Source organism: Mobula birostris, chromosome 25, assembly GCF_030028105.1.
Source record: "Mobula birostris isolate sMobBir1 chromosome 25, sMobBir1.hap1, whole genome shotgun sequence".
Taxonomy (NCBI): domain Eukaryota; kingdom Metazoa; phylum Chordata; class Chondrichthyes; order Myliobatiformes; family Myliobatidae; genus Mobula; species Mobula birostris.
This window is the reverse complement of record NC_092394.1, coordinates 60,653,200-60,678,852: the sequence shown is the minus strand read 5'-3', so window position 1 is coordinate 60,678,852 and position 25,653 is coordinate 60,653,200. Positions and strand designations below refer to the sequence as shown.

General features: G+C 43.0%; 1 protein-coding gene across 3 annotated transcripts in view; it reads left to right on the top strand.

Moving 5' to 3' along the window:
* cabin1 (calcineurin binding protein 1) overlaps positions 1–25,653 on the top strand; it is a 667,425-nt gene that overhangs the window by 156,501 nt on the left and 485,271 nt on the right. For all 3 annotated transcript variants that reach the window (XM_072243543.1, XM_072243541.1, XM_072243544.1), the window contains exons 18-20: positions 5,223–5,335; positions 14,517–14,678; positions 23,115–23,321. In XM_072243543.1, coding sequence (XP_072099644.1) covers positions 5,223–5,335; positions 14,517–14,678; positions 23,115–23,321 — 482 coding nt within the window. The remainder of the gene's footprint in view (positions 1–5,222; positions 5,336–14,516; positions 14,679–23,114; positions 23,322–25,653) is intronic.

Below are 25,653 nucleotides of genomic sequence, written 5' to 3'. Positions count from 1 at the left end.
CTCCTTCAACAATAGGAAGATAACTGTTGCCACAAATAGGAGTAGCTCAAAAAGTGAATGGGTGCAGCGCTGTGGTAGAATTTTCGATTCTGTACAGGCAGGCTTTAAATGGCTGAAATAGATTAGGAAGGGCAAATAGAGAATACATTTGTTATGTGTGGTACAATGAAATCTCATTTCTATTTTGTGTTTTCAGAGTTATTTCATCTCATTACCCTTTACAGCATTTGCTTTGTAAGCGTGTCTATCCTTCTCAAGTTGTTGCTCACATGCCAATTTAACCAAATTTTAAATTATACTTTAAATATTCACATAATCACTCCTAACAAATGCATTCTATCCATCAGACAAGCAGTGATCTAGCCTTCCTCCTTTTGATAAGAATGTAAAATAGAAGGGAAAATACAAGAACTGGAGATGTACCTCCACATATTACTACTCGAGTATCTGAGGCAGACAGGTCCTAACCCTGTTATGAACATGTTACCCTTGAATAAGTATTTGGATGTCAACTTCTGCAGGCACATTCTCCCAGCAGGGAACATGGCACTTCCATCTACCTTTTCAATGTACCACCCCCCCCCCCCACCAAAGACACAACTATCAGGAGCTGGATTAAGCAGAGCAGAAATGGGAGCACTGAATGGACTCACTGAATTAGTAAGACCAGTTGGTGACTGTTCTTCCCTTCTTCCCATCTTCCCACACGGGCTTCCTCTCCCATCACAACCATTTCTGTGATCCTCTCCCACATGTTTTATTAATTTCAGATTTATACACAGTTCTCAGGAATCGAACATTAATATAGCTTGGGGACTGCTTGTATTGGAAACCATTACAAAGGACATTCTGGAGAAATTTGATGACAGAATCAAATATAACACAGTACCCAGTCATGCTGAGGACATCTTCAATGACTGAAATAGAACTTTCATGAGTAATTTATCTTTTATAAGTTTTATCTTTGATAAGAGCTTCACATGTACAACGAAGTATCTTGAAAATTGTGAGTAACGAATTCTTAGATGATTCTCCCTGTGCTTGCACTGTCACAGGAACCATGTTTTCCCACGAATCAGCTCAGGTGCCTAAAACTTGGTGGGATTGGTCAAACAGTTACTTAGGTTTCTGTCTGATGATTCACAAAATCTCCGTGGGAAAGTAAACTCCCAGTAAGATTAACTTGAACAAAATGTTTCACGTCTTTAGTGTATAGTTTAAAGCTCGCTGCATAAAAATAATCAACTTACTGTAATACCTCATGATTTATAATTCAATATTTTCTTTTATCTGATTTTCCCCCTTTGTGCCAGCTTCTCACATTCTTGTTCCATGCTAACTGCTTGTTGAAACCCTTTTTGATAAGTGCTCTTCTTGCTGTGTAACTATACCCAACTAATTGTTGATATATAAACCTAAAATTTATTATCTGAATTTCTATTGAATGACAAGTCAAGATTCCTCTCTAAGTTATCGAGTATTGGCATGCTACTTTCTGGTGTCACGTACCCCGTGACGGGAATAACGAACCAGCAGAGATGGAGAACACTTTGGAGTCCGGTATTGCTATTAACTAATGATATTTATTAGTAACTACGCAATACAATAATATAAATATAGATAAATTAAACAGGTTAGCAATAATTTTATATATATATATGTAAATAAATCAGGTAAGCGTGGAAATATATGAAAACCAAGCTTCTTCAAGTCTAGGGGTAAAAAGATACAGTCTTACGATGATCAGTAAAATTCAGTTCAGTTCAGTTCGTAGTATTGAGTTGAGTAGTGATGGAGAGAGAGAGGGAGAGATTTGAGTCTTCAGGTGAGCTGACGCCGTCGATATTCCCATTGTCCTCCGAAGTACTTTAAAACAGGGGTCCCCAACCTTTTTCGCACTGTGGACCGGTTTCATATTGACAATATTCTTGTGGACCTGCTGGCTGGGGCGGGGGGAGAGGGTTGCCAACGGACAAGAGTAGCAGTCAGATACGCTGGGTTTACCCCGAGAAAGACTACAATGACCATGAAGCCTTGCGCGGGCACCAGTGATGCGTGTCTGATTTTTTTCTACAGATCGTTTTTGGCGATTCTGTTCGGGGAGAGGAGAGGGCAGTGTTAATCACGACCGGAATATAGATGATAATTAGCTAATACACTCAATTTTGTTTCTAAAAGGGTTTATCTAACAAATTTATTATTAAACACATATTTTCCTCGCATGAATATAGTAATAAGTCAATTATCAGGGGAGGACAGGGGAGCTAGAAGTAAATGTTGAATGAACTTCCAGTAGAAGTGGTAGAGGCAGGTTCGATATTATCATTTAAAGAAAAATTGGATAAGTATATGGACAGGAAAGGAATGGAGGGTTATGGGCTGAGTGCAGGTCGGTGGGACTAGGTGAGAGTAGCATTCGGCACGGACTAGAAGGGCTGAGATCGCCTTTTTCCGTGCTGTAATTGTTATATAGTTATATAAGTCAATAGCATCATAACATTTTAAGTATCATTTGGATATTAAACACGCAGCACATATTTTCCCTGTATGAACATATAAAATCATTGCAACACACCAATACCACTGAATCAGTGGGAGCCCTGGGATTGTTTTCCTGCAACAAGACGGTCCTATCGAAGGGTGACGAGAAACAGCGATACTCGAACAGGGTTCCTTATGTCCAGTCTATTCCGCAAATTACTTTTTGTTGCATTCATTGCAGAGATACGTTGGAAATGGAAGCAATGTTTTCAGTACTTTCGTGGCTATCTCAGGATATTCAGCCTTGACTTTGATCCAGAATGCAGGCAGAGATGTTATGTCAAACATACTTTTCAGCCCACCGTCATTTTCAAGCTCGAGGAGTTATTCTTCCCGTGCTGAAATGGATGACGCGCGGGTAATGGCCTCGCATGCGTAGTGACTCAACAGTGGGCGTGACAGGGAATGAGAAAAGGTGCAGCTGACTCCTATTGCCAAATCATATTGTTTCCTCGTGGCCCGGTAGCGCGTGCTCTGTGGCCCGGTACCAGTCCGCGGCCCGGTGGTTGGGGACCGCTGCTTTAAAAGTCACCGACTGTGACCACAAAGAAGGGGACTGGTTTTCTGTGGTGGAGCTATCACCCAGGTAAAGGTGGACACATGGACAACTCCCCACCGGTCACTGCCTTTTCTTTTTACTGCAAGAGCAACTGATCAATCCACCTGATCAATCCTCCAAAAACCCACTTTTTCTGCGGGCACAACAAAGCTCATTCAGTGTCCCAAAACGTGTCTGAGATCTACGTCATCTGACCTCCTATTTTATCTTCCCGTACTGAGCACCAGCTGTCGCTCAAATAACTTCTCCTTCCTCTGGCAGCAGGCGATGTCCTTGAAGAAAGTATAAACAACCTGTGAGCAGCCTTCGTCTCTCTCTCTCTCTCTCTCTTTTAAAAACAAGTTGTTGGTGTTAAGTAACTCTCTCTCTCTGTCTTTTCCAAAGCACAGTTCATAGGGGTAATCGAGCACAGTTCATAGGGGTAATTCAGGACTCCGTCACACTAGGTTAACCTGTTCTTTTGCTCAACTGCAGATGCAGATCCACATGTAGTCCTTAGTGGTTTTAATCATTAGGAGGAAATTGTGCAAGGTAACCAGTTCTTTGAATGTATTGGTAGTGCATCACTATATGTGTATTGATTGTCCAGTTGATTCTAATTGGTGATCCAAATTTCATCATTTATGGATCAAATCTTCTCAAAATTAGTGGTAGAATCTGGGAACCTTGTTGATTTTCATCTATTCCAGTTTATAGAAAGCTGTGCAGAGTAATCCTTTCCATTGGAAGAGAGAGGGGTAAAGAAAATAATATTATTTGTCACTTGTAAATTGAAATATACAGTGAAATTCATTGTTTGCGACAATGAAACAACACTGTCCAAGGTGGCAGCCTGCTTACGTTGCCAATGTAGCCATGGTCTTCCTGCTGTTCCAGGAAATGTGATTGTCAAGGTCTTCCTCACCTACTGCCTCCCAATGGCTGAAGAGCTGCTCCATGAATCACATTATGGATTCTGTCCATGTGTTCTTTACCACTTCAGATGCGTTGAGCAGTACTAGTCACTGTTTGTGATCTTCTTGGACCTTGCTAAATCCCTGGACTCTTGTCAGTTAAAAGGGATTGTGGGACACCCTCAAATTCAGCTGCCCATGGAAATTTGTCTGTATCTTACACTTGCTTCATGGTTTCATGCTTCAGGTTTCCCAGTTCTTATTAGTTTTACTATGTGTATGTAATGTCTTTTACGTGGCTGTGAAAACCTCACACTTGAACTCATGGGCAAGTAGGATGCAATGGGTTGGGCAATATGAGACAGATGGAGGCTAGCCTATAGAGTATTGTAGTAATTTCATTTTGAGCCTATAGAGTATTGTAGTAATTTCATCGGGGGACTTCAGAGCTGCACTAGATACAATTTAAGGTGTGTTATGGAGTCAGAAAGTAGTTGTTTTGTGGTTAAAATAATATGAGGTTAGAAACTCTGCTCTGCTCAGGTCATTGAGATTGTGAGCACAGTAACAGGATGTGAGATATTCTGAACTGGGTAGGTAAGTGGAGGGTACTTTGGTGGTATAGGAAAGCTATGGATTTATTATGTGACCATGTCATAACTTTTGCCATTAGATCCTGGATTGCACAATCCCAGATATGAATTATTTTTTAACAGGAATTATTCATTAAGCACTCTTTCCTGTTTTATGTACTTTAACATGGATATGCTCTGATATCTTAAATGGACAAGTTCCATCGAGAAGTGCAGAGGCCAGTCTTGCCTAGACGTGTTCTCTCAGTGCAGCTAAGCCCAAATCTCCTTCAATTGGTGGTGCAATGGTTTGAGATTTGGAATCTTGACTGACTTTCTCCCCATAACCTTTGGATACCAGTATTCATTCTACTAATGTTATGAATTAGTTTTTATTTAAATTATTTGTTCATGGCATGGGTACCTCACTGGTAATGGCAGAAATTGTTGTTCAACCTCAGTTTCCTCTGACTGAGAGATGGTTAAGGGTCAATTGGAGTGCTTCGACATGAGCCAATGGTTCAAAACTGGCTGTTAGTTCAATACCTCAACCACTATTCTATCATACCCATTTGTGCTTCTTGCTATTCATGACAAGGGGTGCATTTCTCAAATTTTTCACACAAATGTTTCTTTCAAAATCTCTGTTTTCTGTAGATACCGAAACTCCAATGCTGCCTTCGTCTCTAATGTTACTGAACACAGCGCATGAATATCTCGGACGGAGATCCTGGTGCTGTAACTCTGATGGAGCGTTGCTGAAGTTCTATGTGAGTAGCCTGATGTGTGATATTACAGTGCAGGAAACAAAGCAGTTGGTCCATTTAGTCCCACTCATACAATATAAGCCTTTTCTTTTCTCCTTTTCAATATTGTTCTGGACGCTTAGTGAAATACGTAGTTTTTTTTCCTGGGGAAAACTTTTAAAGAGAAGTCCTTGGTGAGGAGATACACATTAGAGGAGCTCTGCTGTCAGACCTAAAGAAAGAAATAGAAAAGATAGATAGATAGACATACTTTATTGATCCCGAGGGAAATTGGGTTTCGTTACAGTTGCACCAACCACAAATAGAGTATAAATATAGCAATATAAAACCATAAGTAATTAAATAATAATATGTAAATTATGCCAGATGGAAATAAGTCCAGGACCAGCCTATTGGCTTAGGGTGTCTGACCCTCCAAGGGAGGAGTTGTAAAGTTTGATGGCCACAGGCAGGAATGACTTCCTATGACGCTCAGTGTTGCATCTCGGTGGAATGAGTCTCTGGCTGAATGTACTCCTGTGCCCAACCAGTACACTATGTAGTGGATGGGAGACGTTGTCCAAGATGACATGCAACTTGGACAGCAACCTCTTTTCAGACACCACCGTCGGAGAGTCCAGTTCCATCCCCACAGCATCACTGGCCTTACGAATGAGTTTATATTAAATATTAAATACATTTAATATAATCCTTTTCATAATTCAAAAGAACTAACTGTAAGGAATTACATATGCTTTATGTAACACAAGGACTTTACAACTGTTGCAGTGTACTGTCCACTTTTGAGTACAAGGTTAACAGCTGTCAGGTTTAGAGCAGTTTCTAATTCATTTGTTTGACTGATGCTCAAGTTCCAGAGATTGATTGGGTTTATTTTATATAAAACTAGAATGTAGAGGATATACCTATAAACAAATATTAAATAGTCAAATTCTCTTTTGTTCTCTAGTCACACTTAAAAAATTTCTTTAAAAAAATCTCATTATTGTCATTATGCTGTGGCACTTGGATTCCATGTTTTCCATACCCATAAACCCATTGGCTATAGGAGCAGAATAAGGCTATTTGGCCCATCGATTCTTGCCTTCTTTATGACTACATCAACATGTTGGGACCAGGTTAGATCCTCAGAGATCTTGACACCCAGGAGCTTGAAGCTGGTACGGAGGGGCTACTGCACAGGACCGAAAGAAGCTGCAGAAGATTGTATATCTTGTCAGCTCCATCTTGGGCACTAGCCTACAAAGTACCCAGGACATCTGTAGGGAGCAGTATCCCAGAAAGGCAGCATCCATTATTAAAGACCTCCAGCACCCAGGGCTTGCCCTTTTTTCACTGTTACCATCAGGGAGGAGATACAGAAGCCTGAAGGCACACTCAGCGATTCAGGAACAGCTTCTTTCCCTCTGCCATCCGATTCCTAAATGGACATTGAAGCTTTGGACACTCCCTCACTTTTTTAATATACAATATTTCTGTTTTTGCACATTTTAAAATAATTTATTCAATATACGTAATTGATTTACTTGTTTTATTTATTATTATTATTTTGTTCCCCCCAGCCCCACTCTCCAGCCTTCTCCTCATAACCTTTGATGCCGTGTCCAATCAAGAACCTATCAAGCTCTGCCTTAAATACACCCAACAACCTGGCCTCCACAGTTGCCTGTGGTAACAAATTCTACAAAATCACCACTCTCTGGCTAAAGAAATTTCTCTGCATCTCTGCTTTAAATGGACGCCCCTCTATCGGGCGGCTGTACTGTCTTGTCCTAGACTCTCCCACCATGGGAAACATCCCTTCCACATCTACTCTGTCTCGGCCTTTCAACATTCGAAAGACTTCAATGAGATTCCCCCCCCCCCCATCCTTCTAAATTCCAGTGAATACAGACTCAAATGTTCCTCGTATGATAACCCTTTCATTTCTGGAATCATCCTTGTGAACCTCCTCTGACCCCTCTCCAATGCCAGCACATCTTTTCTTAAATGAGGAGCCCAAAGCTGTTGACAAGTACTCAAGGCGAGGCCTCACCAGTGCCTTATAAAGCTTCGGCATCACATCCCTGCTCTCGTATTCCAGACCTCTTGAAATGAATGTTAACATTGCATTTGCCTTCCTCACCACCAATTATACCTGCAAGTTAACCTTTAGATTGTCTGCACAAGGACTCCCAAGTCCCTTTGCATCTCAGATTTTTGGATTTTCTTCCCGTTTAGAAAATAGTCTGCACATTTATTTCTTCTACCAAAGTACATGACCATGCATTTTCCAACGTTATATTTCATTTGCTAAGCTCTTGCCCATTCTCCTAATCTGTCTAAGTCCTTCTGCATCCTACCTGTTTCCTCAGCACTACCAGCCCCACCACTAATCTTCATATTATCTGCAAACTTGACAACAAAGCCATGCATTCCATCATCTAAATCATTGATATACAGCATAAAGAGAAATGGTCTCAACATCGATCCCTGTGGAGCACCACTAGTCACTGGCAGCCAACCAGAAAAGGATTCTTTATTCCCACTTGCTGTCTTCTACCAATCAGCCAATGCTCTAACCATGCCAGTAACGTTCCTGTAATGCCATAGGCTCTTAACTTGGTAAGCAGTGTCATGTGTAGCAACTTCTGAAAGTCAAAGGCCTTATGAAAGTCCAAATATACAACATCCACTGCATGCCCTTAATCTATCCTATGTGTAATCTCCTCTAAGAATTCGAACAGGTTCATCAGGTAAGAGTTTCCCTTAAGGAAACCATGCTGACTTTGTCCTATCTTGTCCCATGTCACCAAGTACTCTATAACCTCATCCTTAACAATTGACTCCAACGTTTTCCGAATCACTGAGGTCAGGCTAACTGATCTATAATTTCCTTTCTGCTGCTTTCCTCCTATCTTAAAGACCATAAGACCATAAGACAAAGGAGCAGAAGTAGGCCATTTGCCCCATCGAGTCTGCTCCACCATTTTATCTGAGCTGATCCATTGTCCTATTTAGTCCCACTCCCCCACCATCTCACCATAACCTTTGATGCCCTGGCTACTCAGATACCTATCAATCTCTGCCTTAAATACACCCAGTGACTTGGCCTCCACTGCCGCCCGTGGCAACAAATTCCGTAGATTCACCACCCTCTGACTAAAAAAATTTCTTCGCATTTCTGTTCTGAATGGGCGCCCTCCAATCCTTAAGTCATGCCCTCTCATACTAGACTCCCCCATCATGGGAAACAACTTTGCCACATCCACTCTGTCCATGCCTTTCAACATTCGAAATGTTTCTATGAGGTCTCCCTTCATTCTTCTAAACTCCAAGGAATACAGTCCAAGAGCGGACAAATGTTCCTCATATGTTAACCCTCTCATTCCCAGAATCATTCTAGTGAATCTTCTTTGTACCCTCTCCAACGTCAGCACATCCTTTCTTAAGTAAGGAGACCAGAACTGCCCACAGTACTCCAAGTGAGGTCTCACCAGCGCCTTATAGAGCCTCAACATCACATCTCTGCCCCTATACTCTATTCCTCTAGAGATGAATGCCAACATTGCATTCGCCTTCTTCACTACTGACTCAACCTGGAGGTTAACTTTAAGGGTACCAAGTCCCGTTGCATCTCAGAACTTTGAATTCTTTCCCCATTTAAATAATAGTCTGCCCGTTTATTTTTTCTGCCAAAGTGCATAACCATACACTTTCCAACATTGTATTTCATTTGCCACTTCTCGGCCCATTCTTCCAATCTATCCAAGTTTCTCTGCAGACTCAAAGAGTGAATTAACGTTTGCAATTTTCCAGTCCTCTGGCACCATGCCGTTTTGCAATGGTTTTTGAAAGATCATTACCAATGCCTTCACAATATCTATCGCTAACTCTTTCAGAACCCTAGGGTGCAGTACATCTGGCCCGGGTGACTTATGTACCCTTGGGTCTTTCAGCTTTTGAGTATTTCTTCACTTTTTGAGTACATCTATCCTGCATCTTCCTCATTTTTCCCAGAAACTCATGCCAGTGCTGCTCTGCTGTCATCCCTGTCAGCCTCTCCTTCCAATTTACTTTGACCAACTCCTCTCTCATACCACTGTAATTTCCTTTACTCCACTGAAATACTACTACGTCAGACTTTACTTTCTCCCTATCAAATTTCAAGTTGAGCTCAAACATATTGTGAACACTGCCTCATAAGGGTTCTGTTCCCTAATCATTACTGGTTCATTACATGACATCCAATCCAGTGTAGCTGATTCCCTATTAGGCTCAACGACAAACTGCCCTAAAAAGCCATCTCATAAGCACTCATAAATTCAGTCTCTTGAGATCCATTTACAGTATTATTTTCCCAATTGACCTGTATGGTGAAATCTCCCATGACTATCATAACTTGCCTGTTTGACACAGCTTTTCTATTTCCCATTGTAATCTGTGGTCTACATCCCAACTACTGCTGGGAGGCCTGTATATAACTGCCATCTGAGTCCTTTTAACTTTGTAGTTTTTTAACTCAACCCACAAAGATTAAACATCTTTCAATCCTATGTCACATCTTTCTACCGATTTGATGCCATTGTTTACCAGCACACCCATGCCACCCTCTCTGCCTGCATTCCTGTCCCTTTGATACAACATGTAACCTTGGACTTTTAGCTCCCAACTACAACCATCCTTCAACATTATTCCTGACAATCGTAACAGTACAACAAGATCATCCACCTTATTTCTTGTACTCCATACATTAAGATGTAACACTTGAGTGCTGCATTTGCTACCATTTTTGATTCTGCATCCCTAATGCACTTATACTCAGACTGTATGGTGTATGGGGTGTCAGGGAGGGGAGAGGATAGATTAAGGGCAACTCTGGTGGGGGAACATGTTGCGTCCTTTTCAAGGCCGTTAGTCCACCTTTGGTCCCCACCTGGCACTCAGCTCTCACCTGTAGCCCCCTGTAGCTGTTTGCATGCGACAGCAGCCACACCCCGGGCAACGGTTTTGACAAGCTGGCTAAACCAGGTGATGGTAGCTGACGGGTCTCAAACCCTCCCCTCGGTGAGATAGGGAGTTGCCTATCCCAGCACATGAAGACAGACTCCGGCGGATTGAGTGGACAAGATCAATGTAAGGTCCAACGGTCAAGAAAGCGGTCTCTGCAAGCGTCGTGGAACGTATAGAGCAGGACAAGACACAGAAGACATCCTGGTCATCCACTGCGCCTAGTCCCATCTCCAGCTGTCTCGAGTCCGTCTTCCCACTGGATCCAGATGGGAATTGGGAAGAGAGAGTGAGGCTGACGCTGTGCAACTCTCCCTCACTTAAATCCAAATCATGTGCTGATCTCGACACCATCAAATGGTGTCGAGGTCCTCATCGACGTCGACGATGGACGAACACATACTCACCCTGCTGCCTGCAGTTGTGCCCTATCCTTACCTGCCCTTCCTGATAGTTCGACTGTATGCTACCTTTGCTCCTTCACCATTCATCTTATCCTGAGTCCTTTCACTCTGGTTCACATCCCCTGTCAAATTAGTTTCAACCCTCCCAAACAGCTCTAACAAACCTGCCCGGAAGAATATTGGTTCCCCTCAGGTTCAGGTGCAACCCATCACTTTTGAACAGGTCATACCTCCCCCAGAAGAGGTCCGATGATCCAAGAACCTGAAGCCCTGCCCCCTGCACTGGCTTCTCAGCCACGCATTAATCTGCCAAATCATCCTGTTTCTCCCCTCGCTGGCGTGTGGCACAGGCAGCAATCCAGAAATTACTGTCTGGGAAGTCCTACTCCTCAGCTTTCTGCCTTGCTCTCTAAATTCTCTTTTGAGGACCTCTGCTTTTCCTTCCCATGTTATTGGTACCAATATATACCAGGAGATCTGGCTGCTCTCCCTCCCTCTCCAAGATGTTGTGGATGCGATCCAAGATGTCCTTGACTCTGGCACTTCGGAGATATCATACCATGCGGGAGGAGAGAGAGCAGGATGCCACGCGTGCGCAGCCCTCCGGTGAAAAATGATATCGTATCCGTTAAATAGGGGCCGTGGACAATTCTGATTTGATGGAGACAGACGTGAAAGCACAGAGGAACATCTGGAGAAATTTCTGAAACGCAGGTTCGCTGCTGTTGTACTGCGCGATCCGGAATCTTCCGAAGGGAAGGCCTCAAAGTCCCCAGCTTTGCCTGCTGTTGGCGACCGAGATTGAGGTCGAATCATTCGGATAGAGATGGCGCTCAGTACTCGTTGTCGGAGAGCTGATCGGAGGCTCGAAGTTTTCGGATGACTCAGAGTCGGACTGTGGTCGGGCATGGCAGGGAGAGTTTTTCTTACTTCTCCCGTCTGAGTGAGATGTGGGACGTTTGAGAGACTAAACTTTTTACTGTGCTCATGGACTTCTTCATCAAGTTATGATATTGTTGCACTGTTGTAACTATATGTTATAATTATGTGGTTTTGTTAGTTTTTTCAGTCTTGATCTGTCCTGTGTTTTGTGATATCACACCAGAGGAAATATTGTATCATTTCTTAATGCATGCATTACTAAATGACAATAAAAGAGGTCTGCATGTCTTCATAGTCTAAATTCAGGTGGCCTGTTCACTTCCACAGAATCTCCAGTCCTTTTCCCTGACTATTGAGTCCCTTATCACTACCACTCCTCTCTTCTCCTTCTTTCCCTTTTGCACCACAGACATGCTCAGTGCCAGTAACCCAGTCTCTGTGGCATTTTTCCTGGGAGGTCATCCCCTACAACAGTATCCAACTTATTATTGAGGGGAATGGCCACAGTGGTGCTGTGTGCTACTCCCTATTCACATTTCCATTTCTCCTGACAGTCACCCAGTACTCGCCTCCAGCAACTTCAGGGTGACTATTTCCCTGTAACTCTGATCAATTGTCTCCTCACTCTCCTGTACAAGCCAAAGGTAATCAGCTGCTGCTCCAGATCCAGATCCAGGGCTGCAGCATTTTGCATGAAGACAGCTTGGACAGATTTTTGCATAGTAGGGGAATATTGAGTTGTGGGAAAGGGTAGGTAGGTGGAGATGAGTCCATGGTCAGATCAGACATGATCCTGTTAAATGGCAGAAGGAGCTAGATGGCCTACTCCTGCTCCGATTTCTTGTGTTCTTACCCTGAGCCAATGCCTCTTTGAAGCCGAAGCCTCCTTTGAACCAAAGCCTGACACTCCTACTCTCACCACTGCCCTACTTCTGATAATGGTCGCCCCGACAATGGCTGCCCCACTTGTCCCTTCTGTATTTTTAAACAGGTGTTGCCGACCTGTGAGAAACCTTGTTGCTGTGGCCTGCTCCTGTCACTGCTTGGGCTGTCAGAACGAGCCTGAACACCCGTGGTACTCTCTTTTTAAACAGACGTCGCCGACCTGCGAGAAACCTCATCACAGTGGCTTGCTCCTGTCGCTGTTTGGGCTGTCAGAATTAGCCTGAACACCCATGATACTCTTCTTTTAAATAGACATCGCGACCTGCAAGAAATCTCATTGCTGTGGCTTGCTCCTGTCGCTGCTTGGGCTGTCAGAACGAGCCTGAACACCCTTGACACTCTTCTTCTAAATAGACGTCGCTGACCTGCAAGAAATCTCATTGCTGTGCACCACACTGATTATGCTCAGCAATACTTAAGTGGCTCTGAAATACTTTGTGATGATAAAAGCACACTAATATATCTAGTCTAATTTTGGGAAACGCCGGTAGAATGGTAGTTTGGATACGTAGAATTTATTATGGAAAAAGTGAATAAAGAAGAGAGAACCTACTTTATCTTCAAATTAACTTGGAGAAATTTTGACACATTTCCCTTTGTAGATCTCACTGTCTTCATCTCACGAGATAAATTCCACTGGTAACTGCGGAGTCCATCAGCTACCTTGACTACAGCTCTTCCGCCACCTCTTGTATGGGCACCTTCTCTGTTACTATATCTGCTCTCAAGATCAGGCTCTCTGTTCTAGGATATTTTCTCCCTCTTCAGGAAATGTGGTGTTTAATCTGTTGTAATTGTTACAGTCCTCACATGCGCTTCCTCCATTTCTGCATGGATTATGATTCCTTTATCTGCTCATCCCTTCTCAGCAACCCTTCTTCCCCTGTCACTTTCCATGCAGCTGTAGGACGTGCAAAACCTCTTCCTACACCACCTCTCCCACCACTATTCAGTGTCTGAAGCAGCCCTTCCAGGTGAGGCACTTGTTGACCTGATCTATCGCATTCACTCCTTGTGATGTGGGTGGCCTTCTCTACATTGTTGAGACCATGCATAGACTAGCTGACAGTTCTGCAGTGCTCCTGTGCACTGTCTGCAATAGCCATCCTGAACTTCTCGTTGCATGTCATTTCAATTCCCTTTCTCATTCCCATACCAATACGTCTGCCCTTGACCCCCACTGCGAGGGTAAATTTAAATGCAAGCTAGACAGTACCACATTTACTACCTGGGTAGTCTGCAACTTGCTGTTGCGATCACTGAGTTTTCAATTTCAGGTAACTTACTACCCCATGTTTCTTTCTCACTCCCATCAGTGTACCCGGGTTCTGTCTCGGTGCTCTCCATGAGTATCCCTTCACCCCTTGTAACCTAGACTCACCATCCCCTACAGAGCCTGATTCCATATGCCCAGCAGCCACATATCAATCCATGAGTTTTTTCACTCTTCTTTCACTTTTTCTATCCCTCTCCCACCTGGTTCCATCTACCCAACTTCCCTGCTTTACCTGTTTCCACCTATCACCTGCCAGTCCTTGCCTTACCACTTCCTCTTACTTCTGTACACTGCCTGCACTTTCACTCCTAATGCAGAGTCTCAAGTTGAAAGATTGACCATGCTTTTCCTCTGCAAATGCTGCTTGGCCCTCAAATGCTGAATCATTCCCGTGGTTTATTTTTTTGCTCCAGATTCCAGCATCACTTTCACTTTTGTCTCTTCTCATAATAACAATATAATTATTAATAAATCCAACAGATAGTTGAGGATAGATTACTTGATGCAGACTGTTTAGATACAGAACTGCAAGGTACAGTTGTAATGAAATTAGATATGTACTGCACTTGTGAGGTATGTGAATGAGCACATGAGAAGGATTAGATGAAGTAGTCTGGGAGCATAAACTGGTCAACTGGCCTGTTGCTCCACTGCAATTATGTAGTTTTGTATTATACTTCCATAATAGGTTCGAGTTCTTCAGAAGGAGTTGTCTGCTTCAAGAGCTGAAGATGCTCACCCTTTCAAAGAGGAGCTGGAGACTGCACTTGAACAATGTTTTTACTGTCTCTATGCCTATCCCAGCAAGAAAAGTAAAGCCAGGTATTTGGAGGAACACTCTGCTCAGCAGGTATGAATCAACAACATGAGTTGTATGCAAGGCAGCGTACCATACGTTATGGTGTAGAAATAGGTGCTTATAAGCTTCATACTGATGTGAAATTATTCCATTGAGTGTAGTTTAATCATGAACGGCTAAAAACAATTTTAGTTTCTATGAATGTATATTCCTACTTTTCTGATTGTCACAAATATTTTTTTCGTGTTGGTGTGGGCTTTGGGAATCAGATTGTGCATTATGGTTAACTGAAGAGGGGTATTTGTTGATGTTTTATTCAAATGTTCTTAACAATTACTTGCTTGGATGCTGACCCTGAATGACCTCTGGCTTCTGTGCCAACCTTGGTAACGCTTTTAACAGAGGCCTGATGGCATTACATTGGAATAAGAGGAAAAACAGCATCAATTGTATCAGTGGCATCTCCCTCCCTGACACTCTAAAAAACTTTTATGCACTTTTTGAGGTGTGCGACACAATGTCGGCCACGAAAGCTACCCCTCTCCCAGGTGAGCATCCGCTGTCTGTAATATCAGCAGACCTGGCAAGGACTCTGCAGAAAGTCAAGTGCCGTAGGGTGGCCGGGACCAGACAACATCCCAGGCCGAGTGCTCAATGATTGCACACCAGCTCACTGATCTCTTCACGGACATCTTCAACGCATCACTCATCCAAGCTGCTGTCCAATGTGCTTCAAATCAGCCACCATCATCCCTGCACCAAAGAGCCGAACACCTTCAGAACTAAACAACTGTTGTTCAATGGCACCTATCAAAAACTCAACTCCTGCCACATTGGACATTCACCAATATGCTTACCACATTACTGCAGATGCTGTAGCACCTGTCATGCATCTGGCCCTGACATACCTAGAAAACAAGGACATTTATGTCAGAATTCTGTTTCCAGATTTCAGTTCAGAATTCAGCACTATTTTCTACAGCCCTTTATGAATAAACAGATACTCTGTGGTCTAAATACACCACAATGCAACTGGGTGTTGGACCTACTAACCAACAGATCTCCGATAGTCACGATGCACCCAACTGCTCCTCCCTCCACATCGTCCTCAACATGGGTGCCCCTAGGGCTGTTTGCTGAGCACATTGCTGTATACTGTGCCGACACATGACCGCACAGCCAAATACCATTGTCAATTTTGCCAATGACATAACAATAGTGGGGCTCATCACCAATGAATTTGAGACAGAGGAGGTGGAAGTGCTCAGGACCTGGTGCCAGACAAATAACATCTTCCCCCATTATCAACAAGCAGATGTGATGGTCTTTGATTTCAGGAGGACTGGTACCACTCACATCGCTCTTTTCATTGGCAGCACAGTCGTGGAAACTGCGAGCAGTTTTAAACTCCTGGGAGTGTACATCTTGCAAATCTCTCATGGTCCCAGAACACATTCTACACAATCAGGAAAGCTCACCAGCACCTACTGTCTGCGGAAGCTGAAGGGAGCTGGACTATGCACATCAGTACATGTGTTGTTCTACAGATACTCAGTAGAGAGCACTGTAACAAGCTACATCACTGCATTGGTTTGGAAACTGCACTGTGGTGGACAGGAAGGCTCTACATTGTGTAGACAAAACTGCCAAATGCATCACTGGCACCAGCCTACCTGGCATTAGGGACATGTATACAAGACATTTTCTGAAAAGACCATAAGACAAAGGAGCAGAAGTCGGCCATTTGGCCCATCGAGTCTGCTCCGCCATTTTATCATGAGCTGATCCATTCTCCTATTTAGTCCCACTCCCCCACCTTCTCACCATAACCTTTGATGCCCTGGCTACTCAGATACCTATCAATCTCTGCCTTAAATACACCCAATGACTTGGCCTCCACTGCTGCCCGTGGCAACAGATTCCATAGATTCACCACCCTCTGACTAAAAAAATTTCTTCGCATTTCTGTTCTGAATGGGCGCCCTTCGATCCTTAAGTCATGCCCTCTCGTACTAGACTACCCCATCATGGGAAACAACTTTGCCACATCCACTCTGTCCATGCCTTTCAACATTCAAAATGTTTCTATGAGGTCTCCCCTCATTCTTTGAAACTCCAAGGAATACAGTCCAAGAGCGGAGAAACGGTCCACATATGTTAACCCTCTCATTCCCGGAATCATTCTAGTGAATCTTCTCTGTACCCTCTCCAACGTCAGCACATCCTTTTTTAAATAAGGAGACCAAAACTGCCCACAGTACTCCAAGTGAGGTCTCACCAGCGCCTTATAGAGCCTCAACGTCACATCCTGGCTCCTATACTCTATTCCTCTAGAAATGAATGCCAACATTGCATTCGCCTTCTTCACTACCGACTCAACCTGGAGGTTAACTTTAAGGGTATCCTGTACGAGGACTCCCAAGTCCCGTTGCATCTCAGAACTTTGAATTCTTTCCCCATTTAAATAATAGTCTGCCCGTTTATTTCTTCTGCCAAAGTGCATAACCATACACTTTGCAACATTGTATTTCATTTGCCCATTCTTCCAATCTATCCAAGTCTCTGTGCAGACTCTCTGTTTCCTCAGCACTACCGGCCCCTCCACCTATCTTCATATCGTCAGCAAACTTAGCCACAAAGCCACCTATTCCATAATCCAAATCGTTGATGTTCAATGTAAAAAGAAGCGGCCCCAACACCCACCCCTGTGGAACACCACTGGTAACCGGCAGCCAACCAGAATAGGATCCCTTTATTCCCACTCTCTATTTCCTGCCAATCAGCCAACGCTCTATTCACGTATGTAACTTTCCCGTAATTCCATGGGCTCTTATGTTGTTAGGTAGCCTCATGTGTGGCACCTTGTCGAAGGCCTTCTGAAAATCCAAATATACAACATCCACTGCATCTCCCTTGTCTAGCCTACTGGTAATTTCCTCAAAAAATTGTAATAGGTTTGTCAGGCAGGATTTTCCTTTAAGAAATCCATGCTGAGTTCTGCCTACCTTGTCATATGCCTCCAGGTACTCTGTAACCTCATCCTTGACAATCGACTCCAACAACTTCCCAACCACCGATGTCAAGCTAACAGGTCTAATATTTCCTTTTTGCTTCCTTGCCCCCTTCTTAAATAACGGAGTGACATTTGCAATCTTCCAGTCCTCTGGAACTCAGGATCTATCGACTTTTGAAAGATCATCGCTAATGCCTCCGCAATCTCCACAGCTACTTCCTTCAGAACACGTGGGTGTATTCCATCTGGTCCAGGAGATTTATCTACCTTTAGACTATTCAGCTTCCTGAGTACTTTTTCTGTCGTAATTGTGACTGCGCACACTTCTCTTCCCTGCCACCCTTGAGTGTCCGGTATACTGCTGATGTCTTCCTCAGTGAAGACTGATGCAGAATACTCGCTCAGTTCCTCTGCCATCTCCTTATCTACCATTACAATTTCTGCAGCATCATTTTCTATCGGTCCTATATCTACTCTCACCTGTCTTTTACTCTTTATATACTTGAAAAAGCTTTTAGTATCCTCTTTGATATTATTTGCTAGCTTCCTTTCATAGATAATCTTTTCTATCTTAATGACCTTCTTTGTAAGGTTTTAAAAACTTCCCAATCCTCTGTCTTCCCACTAATTTTTGCTTCCTTGTATGCTTTCTCCTTTGCTTTAACTTTGGCTTTGACTTCTCTTGTCAACCACGGTTGTATCCTTTTGGCATTCGAAAATTTCTTCTTTTCTGGAATATACCTGTCTTGCACCTTCCTCACTTCTCGCATAAACTCCAGCTACTGCTGCTTTGCCGCCTTTCCCACCGGTGTCCCTTTCCAGTCAACTTTGGCCAGTTCCTCTCTCATGCCACTGTAATTTCCTTTACTCCACTGAAATACCGACACATCAGATTTCGGCTTCTCTTTTTCAAATGTCACAGTGAACTCAATCATGTTATGATCACTGCCTCCTAAGGGTTCCTTCACCTCAATCTCTCTAATCACCTCAGTTCATTACACAATGCCCAATCCAGTACAGCCGATCCCCTAGTAGGCTCAACAACAAGCTGTTCTAAATAGCCATCTCACAGACATTCTACAAATTCTCTCTCTTGAGATCCAGTGCCGACCTGATCTTCCCAATCCACTCGCATGTTAAAATCCCCCACAATTATCATAACACTGCCCTTCTGACAAGTCTTTTCTATTTCCTGTTATAACTTGTAGTCCACATCCCTGCAGTTGTTTGGAGGCCTATAAATAACTGCCATCAGGGTCCTTTTACCCCTGCGATTTCTTAGCTCAACCCATAAAGATTCTGCACCTTCCGATCCTATATCACCTCTTTCTAATGGTTTAATATCATTTCTTACCAATAAAGCCATGCCTCCCCCTCTGCCTACCTTCCTATCCTTCCGATACACCGTGTATCTTTGGACGTTCAGCTCCTAGAGACATGCATCCTTTAGCCACGTCTCAGTGATGGCCACAATATCATACCTGCCAATCTGTAGCTGTACGACAAGATCATCCACCTTATTCCTTATGCTGCGTGCATTTAAGTATAACATCTTAAGACCAGTATTTGGTACTTTTTGCTTTGATTTCACTGCAACTTTATTGCACTGCAACTCATCCCAATGGCTACAAATTTGCCCCATCACCTGCCTGTCTTTCCTGACATCTTTACTGCTCACTATCTTAGATTTATATCTGTTTTCCCCTTCCTCCACTCTGACATTCCGGTTCCCATCCCCCTGCCAAATTAGCTTAAACCCTCCCTAACAGCTCTATTAAACTTTCCCGCCAGGATATTGGTTCCCTTCAGGTTCAGGTGTAACCTGTCCTTTTTGAACAGCTCATACTTCCCCCAGAAGAGATCCCAATTATTCAGGAATCTGAAGCTCTGCCCCCTGCACCAGTCTGTCAGCCACGCATTCATCTGCCTGATCCTACTATTCTTGCCCTTGCTAGCACGTGGCACAGGTAGCAATCCCGAGATTACTACCCTGGAGGTCCTGCTTCTCAGCTTCCTTCCTAACTCCTGGAAATCTCTCTTCAGGACCACCTCCTTTGTCCTATCTATGTCATTGGTACCAACATGTACCAAGACAACTGGCTGCTCGCCCTCTCCCTTCAGAATATTCAGGACCCGATCCGAGACATCCCGTTCCCCTGACTATGGAATCCCCTACAACTACCGCATTCCTCTTCTCCCTCTTTCTCTCCTGCACAACAGCGCTAGGCTCAGTGCCAGAGACCAGTAAAGGGGTCAGTAACATCGTGAAGGATCCCACTGATCTTGCTCATGGACTGTTTTTCATACTCCCGTCAAGGGGAAGGTCACATAGCATCATGCCAGGACCACTAGACTCAAAAACCATTACTTTCCCCAAGCAGTGAGACTGATCAAGATGTCCACCCACTAGTTCACCCCTCCACACCCTCAACCACCACTACTGTACCATTTCCTGTCAGTTACCTTATGTAGAGATACTCCTGTGCCTAGCTTTACTTAATAGATATACAATCTGTCTATAACCATGTAGATGGGGCTATATTACAGTCCTAGAGGGGAATAAATTTGTAAAGAGATCACAGACTGTTGCAAAAAACATAGGTTGTTATGGTAGGTGATTTTAACTTTCTTCATATTGACTCTGAATCCCATACTGTACAAAATGACTAGACGGAGTAGAGTTTGTCAAATGTGTTCAGGAAAATTTCTTTCATCAGTATGCAGAAGTGCCAATCAGAGAGTATATGATACTGGTTCTTCTATTTGGGCATGAGACAGGGCAGGTGACAGAAGTTTGTGTAGGGGAACACATTGCATGCAGTGACAACAGCGCCATTAGTTTCAAAGTAGATGTGCAGAAAGATAAGTCCAGTCAGCGGTTTGAGATTCTAAATTGGAGAAAGGTCAATTTTGATGATATCAGAATTGATCTGGGGAGTGTGGATTGGGACAGGCTGTTTTCTGGCAAAGGTGTACTTGGAAAATGGGAGGCCTTCAAAAGTGAAATTTTGAGAGTACAAATCTTGTGTGTGCTTGTCAGAATAACAGGTAAAGATAACAAGTGTAGGGAACCTTGGCTTACAAGAAATATTGAGGCTCTGGATAAGAGAAAAGGAGGTGCATTGTAGGTATAGGCAAGTAGGAACAAATGAGATGCTTGAGTATAAGAAATGCAAGAGAACATTTAGAAAGAAATCAGGAAGTCTAAAATAAGGCATGAACATGAAGTTGCTTGAGCAGACAAGGTGAAGGAGAATCCTAAGGGATTCTATAGGTATGTTAAGAACAAAAGGATTGCAAGGGACAAAGTTTGTCCTCTGGAAGACCAGTTTGGTAATCCATGTGTTGATCCTGTACAGATGATGAAGATCTTAAGATTTGTTGCATCTGTACTTACTCAGGAGATAGATACAGAGGCTATAGAAGTGAGGCAAAGCGGCATCAACTTCATGCACCCAGAGGAGGAGATAGTTGCTACCCTGAGGCAAATCAGGGTGGATAAATCCCCCAGGCTTGACAAGGTGTTCCCTCAGACCCGAAGGGAGGCAAGTGCAGAAATTACCAGGGCTCTAGCAGAGATATTTAAAGCATATTTATCGACAGGAGGGGAACCAGAGGATTGGAGGATGCCCAATGTTGTTTGGCTGTTTAAAAATGGCTCTAAACAGAAACCAGGAAATTTATCGACCAGTGAGTCTGACATCAGTTGTGGGAAATTTAATGGAAGGTATTCAGAAGTATGAGATATATAAGTATTTGGATAGACATTGACTGATTAAGGATTGTCAGCAGGGTTTCGTGCATGGTAGATCATGTCTAACCAATCTGGTAAAATTTTTCGAGGACCTTACAAGGAAAGCTGATGAAGATAGGGCAGTAGATGTTGACAAGGCACTGGATGTTGCCTACATGGGCTTTTGCAAGGCAATCGACAAGGTCCCACATGAAATGCTGGTCAATAAGTTTCAGTTGCTTGGCTTTCAAGATGAGGGAGTAAATAGAATTAGATTAGACATTGACTTTGTGGGAGAAACCAGAAAGTGGTAGTAGAGGGTTGCCTGTCTGACTGGTGCCCTGTGACTAGTGGCGTGCCATAGGGATTGATGCTGGGTCTGTGTTGTTTGCCGTGTATATCAATGATCTGGATGATAATGTGGTTAATTGGATCAGCAAATTTGTGGATGACATCAAGATTGGGAGCTGTAGTGGACAGTGAGAAAGGCTATCACGTCTTGCAGAAGAATCTGGGAAGATGGGCTCGTAAATGGCAGATAGAACTTAGTGCAGACAAGCGCAAGGTTTTACAGTTTGGTTGGACCAACCAGGGTAGGCCTTACACAGTGAATGGTAGGGCACTGAGGAGAGTGCTAGAATAAAAGGATCTGGGAATACAGGTCCATAATTCATTGAAAGTGGTGTCACAGGTAGATAGAGTCGTAAAGAAAGCTTTTGGCATTTTTGCCTTCGTAAAACAATATATTGTGTACAAAAGATGAGATGTTATGTTGAGGTTGTATAAGACATTGGTGAGGCCTAGTTTGGAGTATTATGTGCAGTTTTGGTCACCAATCTATAGGAAATATGTAAATAAGGTTGAAAGAGTGCAGACAAAATTAATAAGGATGTTGCCCAGTCTGGAGGACCTGAGTTATAAGGAAAGGTTGAATAGGTAGGACTATATTCTTCAGAAGCAGATAATTAAGAGAAGATTTGATAGAGGTATACAAATTTTTGAGGAGTATACTGTAGATAGAGTAAATGCAAAGGGGCTTTTTGCACTGAGGATGGGTGGGACTACAAACAGAGTTCATGGGTGAAGGATGAAAGGTGAGAAGTTTAAGGAGATCATGAGTGAAAACTTCTTCACTCCGAGTGTTGTGAGAATGTGGAATGAGCTGCCGGAACAAGTGGTGCACGTGAGCTTGATTTCAACGTTTAAAAGAAGTTTGGATAGGTACATGGATGGTAGGGATATGGAGGGCTCTGGTCCTGGTGCAGGTGGATGAGAGTAGGCAGTTTAAATTGTTTTTGGCATGGACTGGGTGGGTTGCAGGGGCTGTTTCTGTGTTGTACTTCTCTGTGACTCTACGTATATAAGCCATCTTATATTTAAATTTAGTTTTTATTATTATGTTTTTTAGCTTTTTTTGTGTTGCTTTGGATACAGAGTTACAATTACTTTGTTTTCCTTTACATGTGTGTACTGGAAATGACGTTAACCAATCTTGTTCTTGTTTTATGCAATGCTGTATATTTGTGGGGATGTTCCTTTAAAGTGGGGATGACTTCAGTAATTTTGGCACTGACAGCAAATTCTCGGCTTTCAATGTTTACTGAGTTGCTGTAAGGAGATTAATACATTTTTTCCTGCAGCGAGTTACTTTTGTTTTACTTTTTTCCTGATGGTTGTCCTTTGAATTAAAAGCAGTGGCTCAAGGTAAACTATTGTCCTTTTCTCTTGGTTTCAACTACAGGTTGAACTGGGTTGGGATGATGCAGAATTCATGTTTGATTATTTCAAACCCAAGAATTACCCAGAGTTTGACAGTTACAAGACCAGCACGGTGTCTGCAGATTTGGCAAATCTCTTGAAGAAGATTGCTGCGATAGATCGTGATGAAGATAATCTACCTCTCTCTATAGAGAGTGTAACAGCGTATATTGAAGGCTCTGTTGACACGGTAATGAGAATTCCACTGAGGAGTAATTATCAAAATCTAAACTGATTGTTATCTCAATTCTTCTTTCCTGTTTGATTCTATGAACTTTTAATTCCATGAGAGTCTGAAAGTGTCATGGTTTTGTAAGTAATTAATCACTTAACATCCACAGCTTCCTGGGTAGAGAATTCCAAAGATTTTATAATCATCTGAGAAAGAAAATTTGTTCTCAGGTTTTAAATGGTGGTTTCATCATTCTGAGATTCTGTCCCTCATCTTGGATTCCCCCACAAGTGGAAACACCATCATATCAACACTCTTTCATGTATCTTGAAGTCTGCCAGATTACTTTGATTATTCCAATGTCTGGGGAAAATTGATATTTTCTGCTGAGTCTTTCCTCTTTAGACACTTGGTAATTTGTGTAGAAAAGGTTTACTCAACCATCTGTTTGAGAGATAATTTTGCCCTTTAAATGAGGTATCACAGACAAACAAAATGCTGGAAGAATTATGCAGTCAGACAGCATTTGTGGAAATGTCCAGTTGAAAGATCTTGACCGAAAATATTAACTGTCTATTTTCACAGCTGCTGACTGACCCACTGAGTTCCTCCAGAATTTAGTTTGTTGCTCTCGATTCCAGCATCGTAGTCTCTTGTGTCTCCAGTGTTTAGCACTCTAGCTGTTACATTTAATGTGGCAGGTGTTCCTGCTTTGTATCATTTCACTTTAATTCTTTTAAAAAAAAACATTTGTCTTCCTAATCACAACTATATCTGAGCTAACCTTTTGTTTATTGTTTGAGGATAGCCAGATCTATTTGAACATGAGCATTCATAGGCCTCAAGAGTGAATGACAAATCAAAAACTGCAGATATGGAAAGTCAGAAGTAATCCCAGAAAATGCCTGAAATACTCTGTTGGTCAGGCAGTATATGAGAGAAAAGAAATAGAAGTTGAAGTCAGTTTAGCAGATCTGAGAAAGAGGGCAAATGAGTTGATGAGGCTTTAGGGAGATATGGATAGGACAAAGTGATTATCTGTCTGGTAATGCTGGGGCAGAAACGGTTGATAAAGTCATCAAGTTATTTACTGCCTGTTATGCTGATGATGTTTGGACAGCATCTCTGTCTGTCCTTGGCCTTATTACTTTTGCAAACATACATAGAAGGATTCTTCATTGTCGTTTCCGTAATAATGTTTTTTTGACCAGACTGTGTTGTTAGCTCCGAGCTGAACGCCCCCCCCCCCCCCACCCCGAACCTGGAGGACCAGTGGGACCACTCTTAGCCTAGCCTCAACTCAACCCTTTGGCCAGTTTGGCATGGGCACCCTACCAAGAGCCAAAGCATAAAACCTCAACTCCATCTAACATAGCTCTCTGGGTCATTGAGGCACACACGCCTCCAAACCCAACAGCAAGATGTGGTCCTCTTAGAGGATGGAGCCATCTAGCTCATCGGTTAATGAGAAAAAAATTTAGTGGAGGGTACATTTGTTGGCTTGGCCCACTGCTCTACTCTTTACATGAATGATTGTGTGGCTAAGCTCAGCTCAAAAGCCATCTATAAGTGTGCCAACAACACAACTAATGTTGACAGAATTTCAGATGGTGATAGGGTAGGAGGAAGGTAGATCAGCTGGTTGAGTGGAGTTGCAGCACAATCTTGCACTCAACATTAGTAAGACAAAGGAACTTATGGATTTCAGGAAGGGTAAGTTGAGGGAACACACGCCTGTCCTCATCAGGGGATCAGAAGATGAAAGAGTGAGCAATTTCAAGTTGTTGGGTGTCATCATCTCTGAGGATCGATCCTGGACGCAACATATTGATGCAGTTGCAAAGAAGGCATGACACTGGCTATATATCATTAGGAGTTTGGGGAGAAATAGTATGTCACCAAAGACAAAAGCAAATTTCTACATATGTCCCATGGAGAGGATTCTAACTGGTTGCATCACTGTCTGGTATGGAGGGCCGGGCCACCGCACGGGACCGGATAAAGCTGTAGAAAGCTAGCTCCCTCATAAGCACGAGCCTCCCCAGCATCTAGGACACCTTCAAAATGAAATGACTCAAAAAGGTAGCATCCTTAATTAAGGACCCCCATCACCCAGGACATGCCCTCTTCTCCTTGCTGTTTTCAAGGAGGAGGTCCCGGAGCCTGAAGACAATCAACACTTCAGGAACAGCTTCTTCCTCTCTGCCATCAGATTTCTCATGGACAATGAAGCTATGTACACTACCTCAGTAGTACAATAAGTAGTATAAATAAAAAACAAGTAGTGCAAAAACAGAGGGGAAAATACTGAGGTAGTTACGTTGGTTCAATAAACAGTAATTTATAGTTT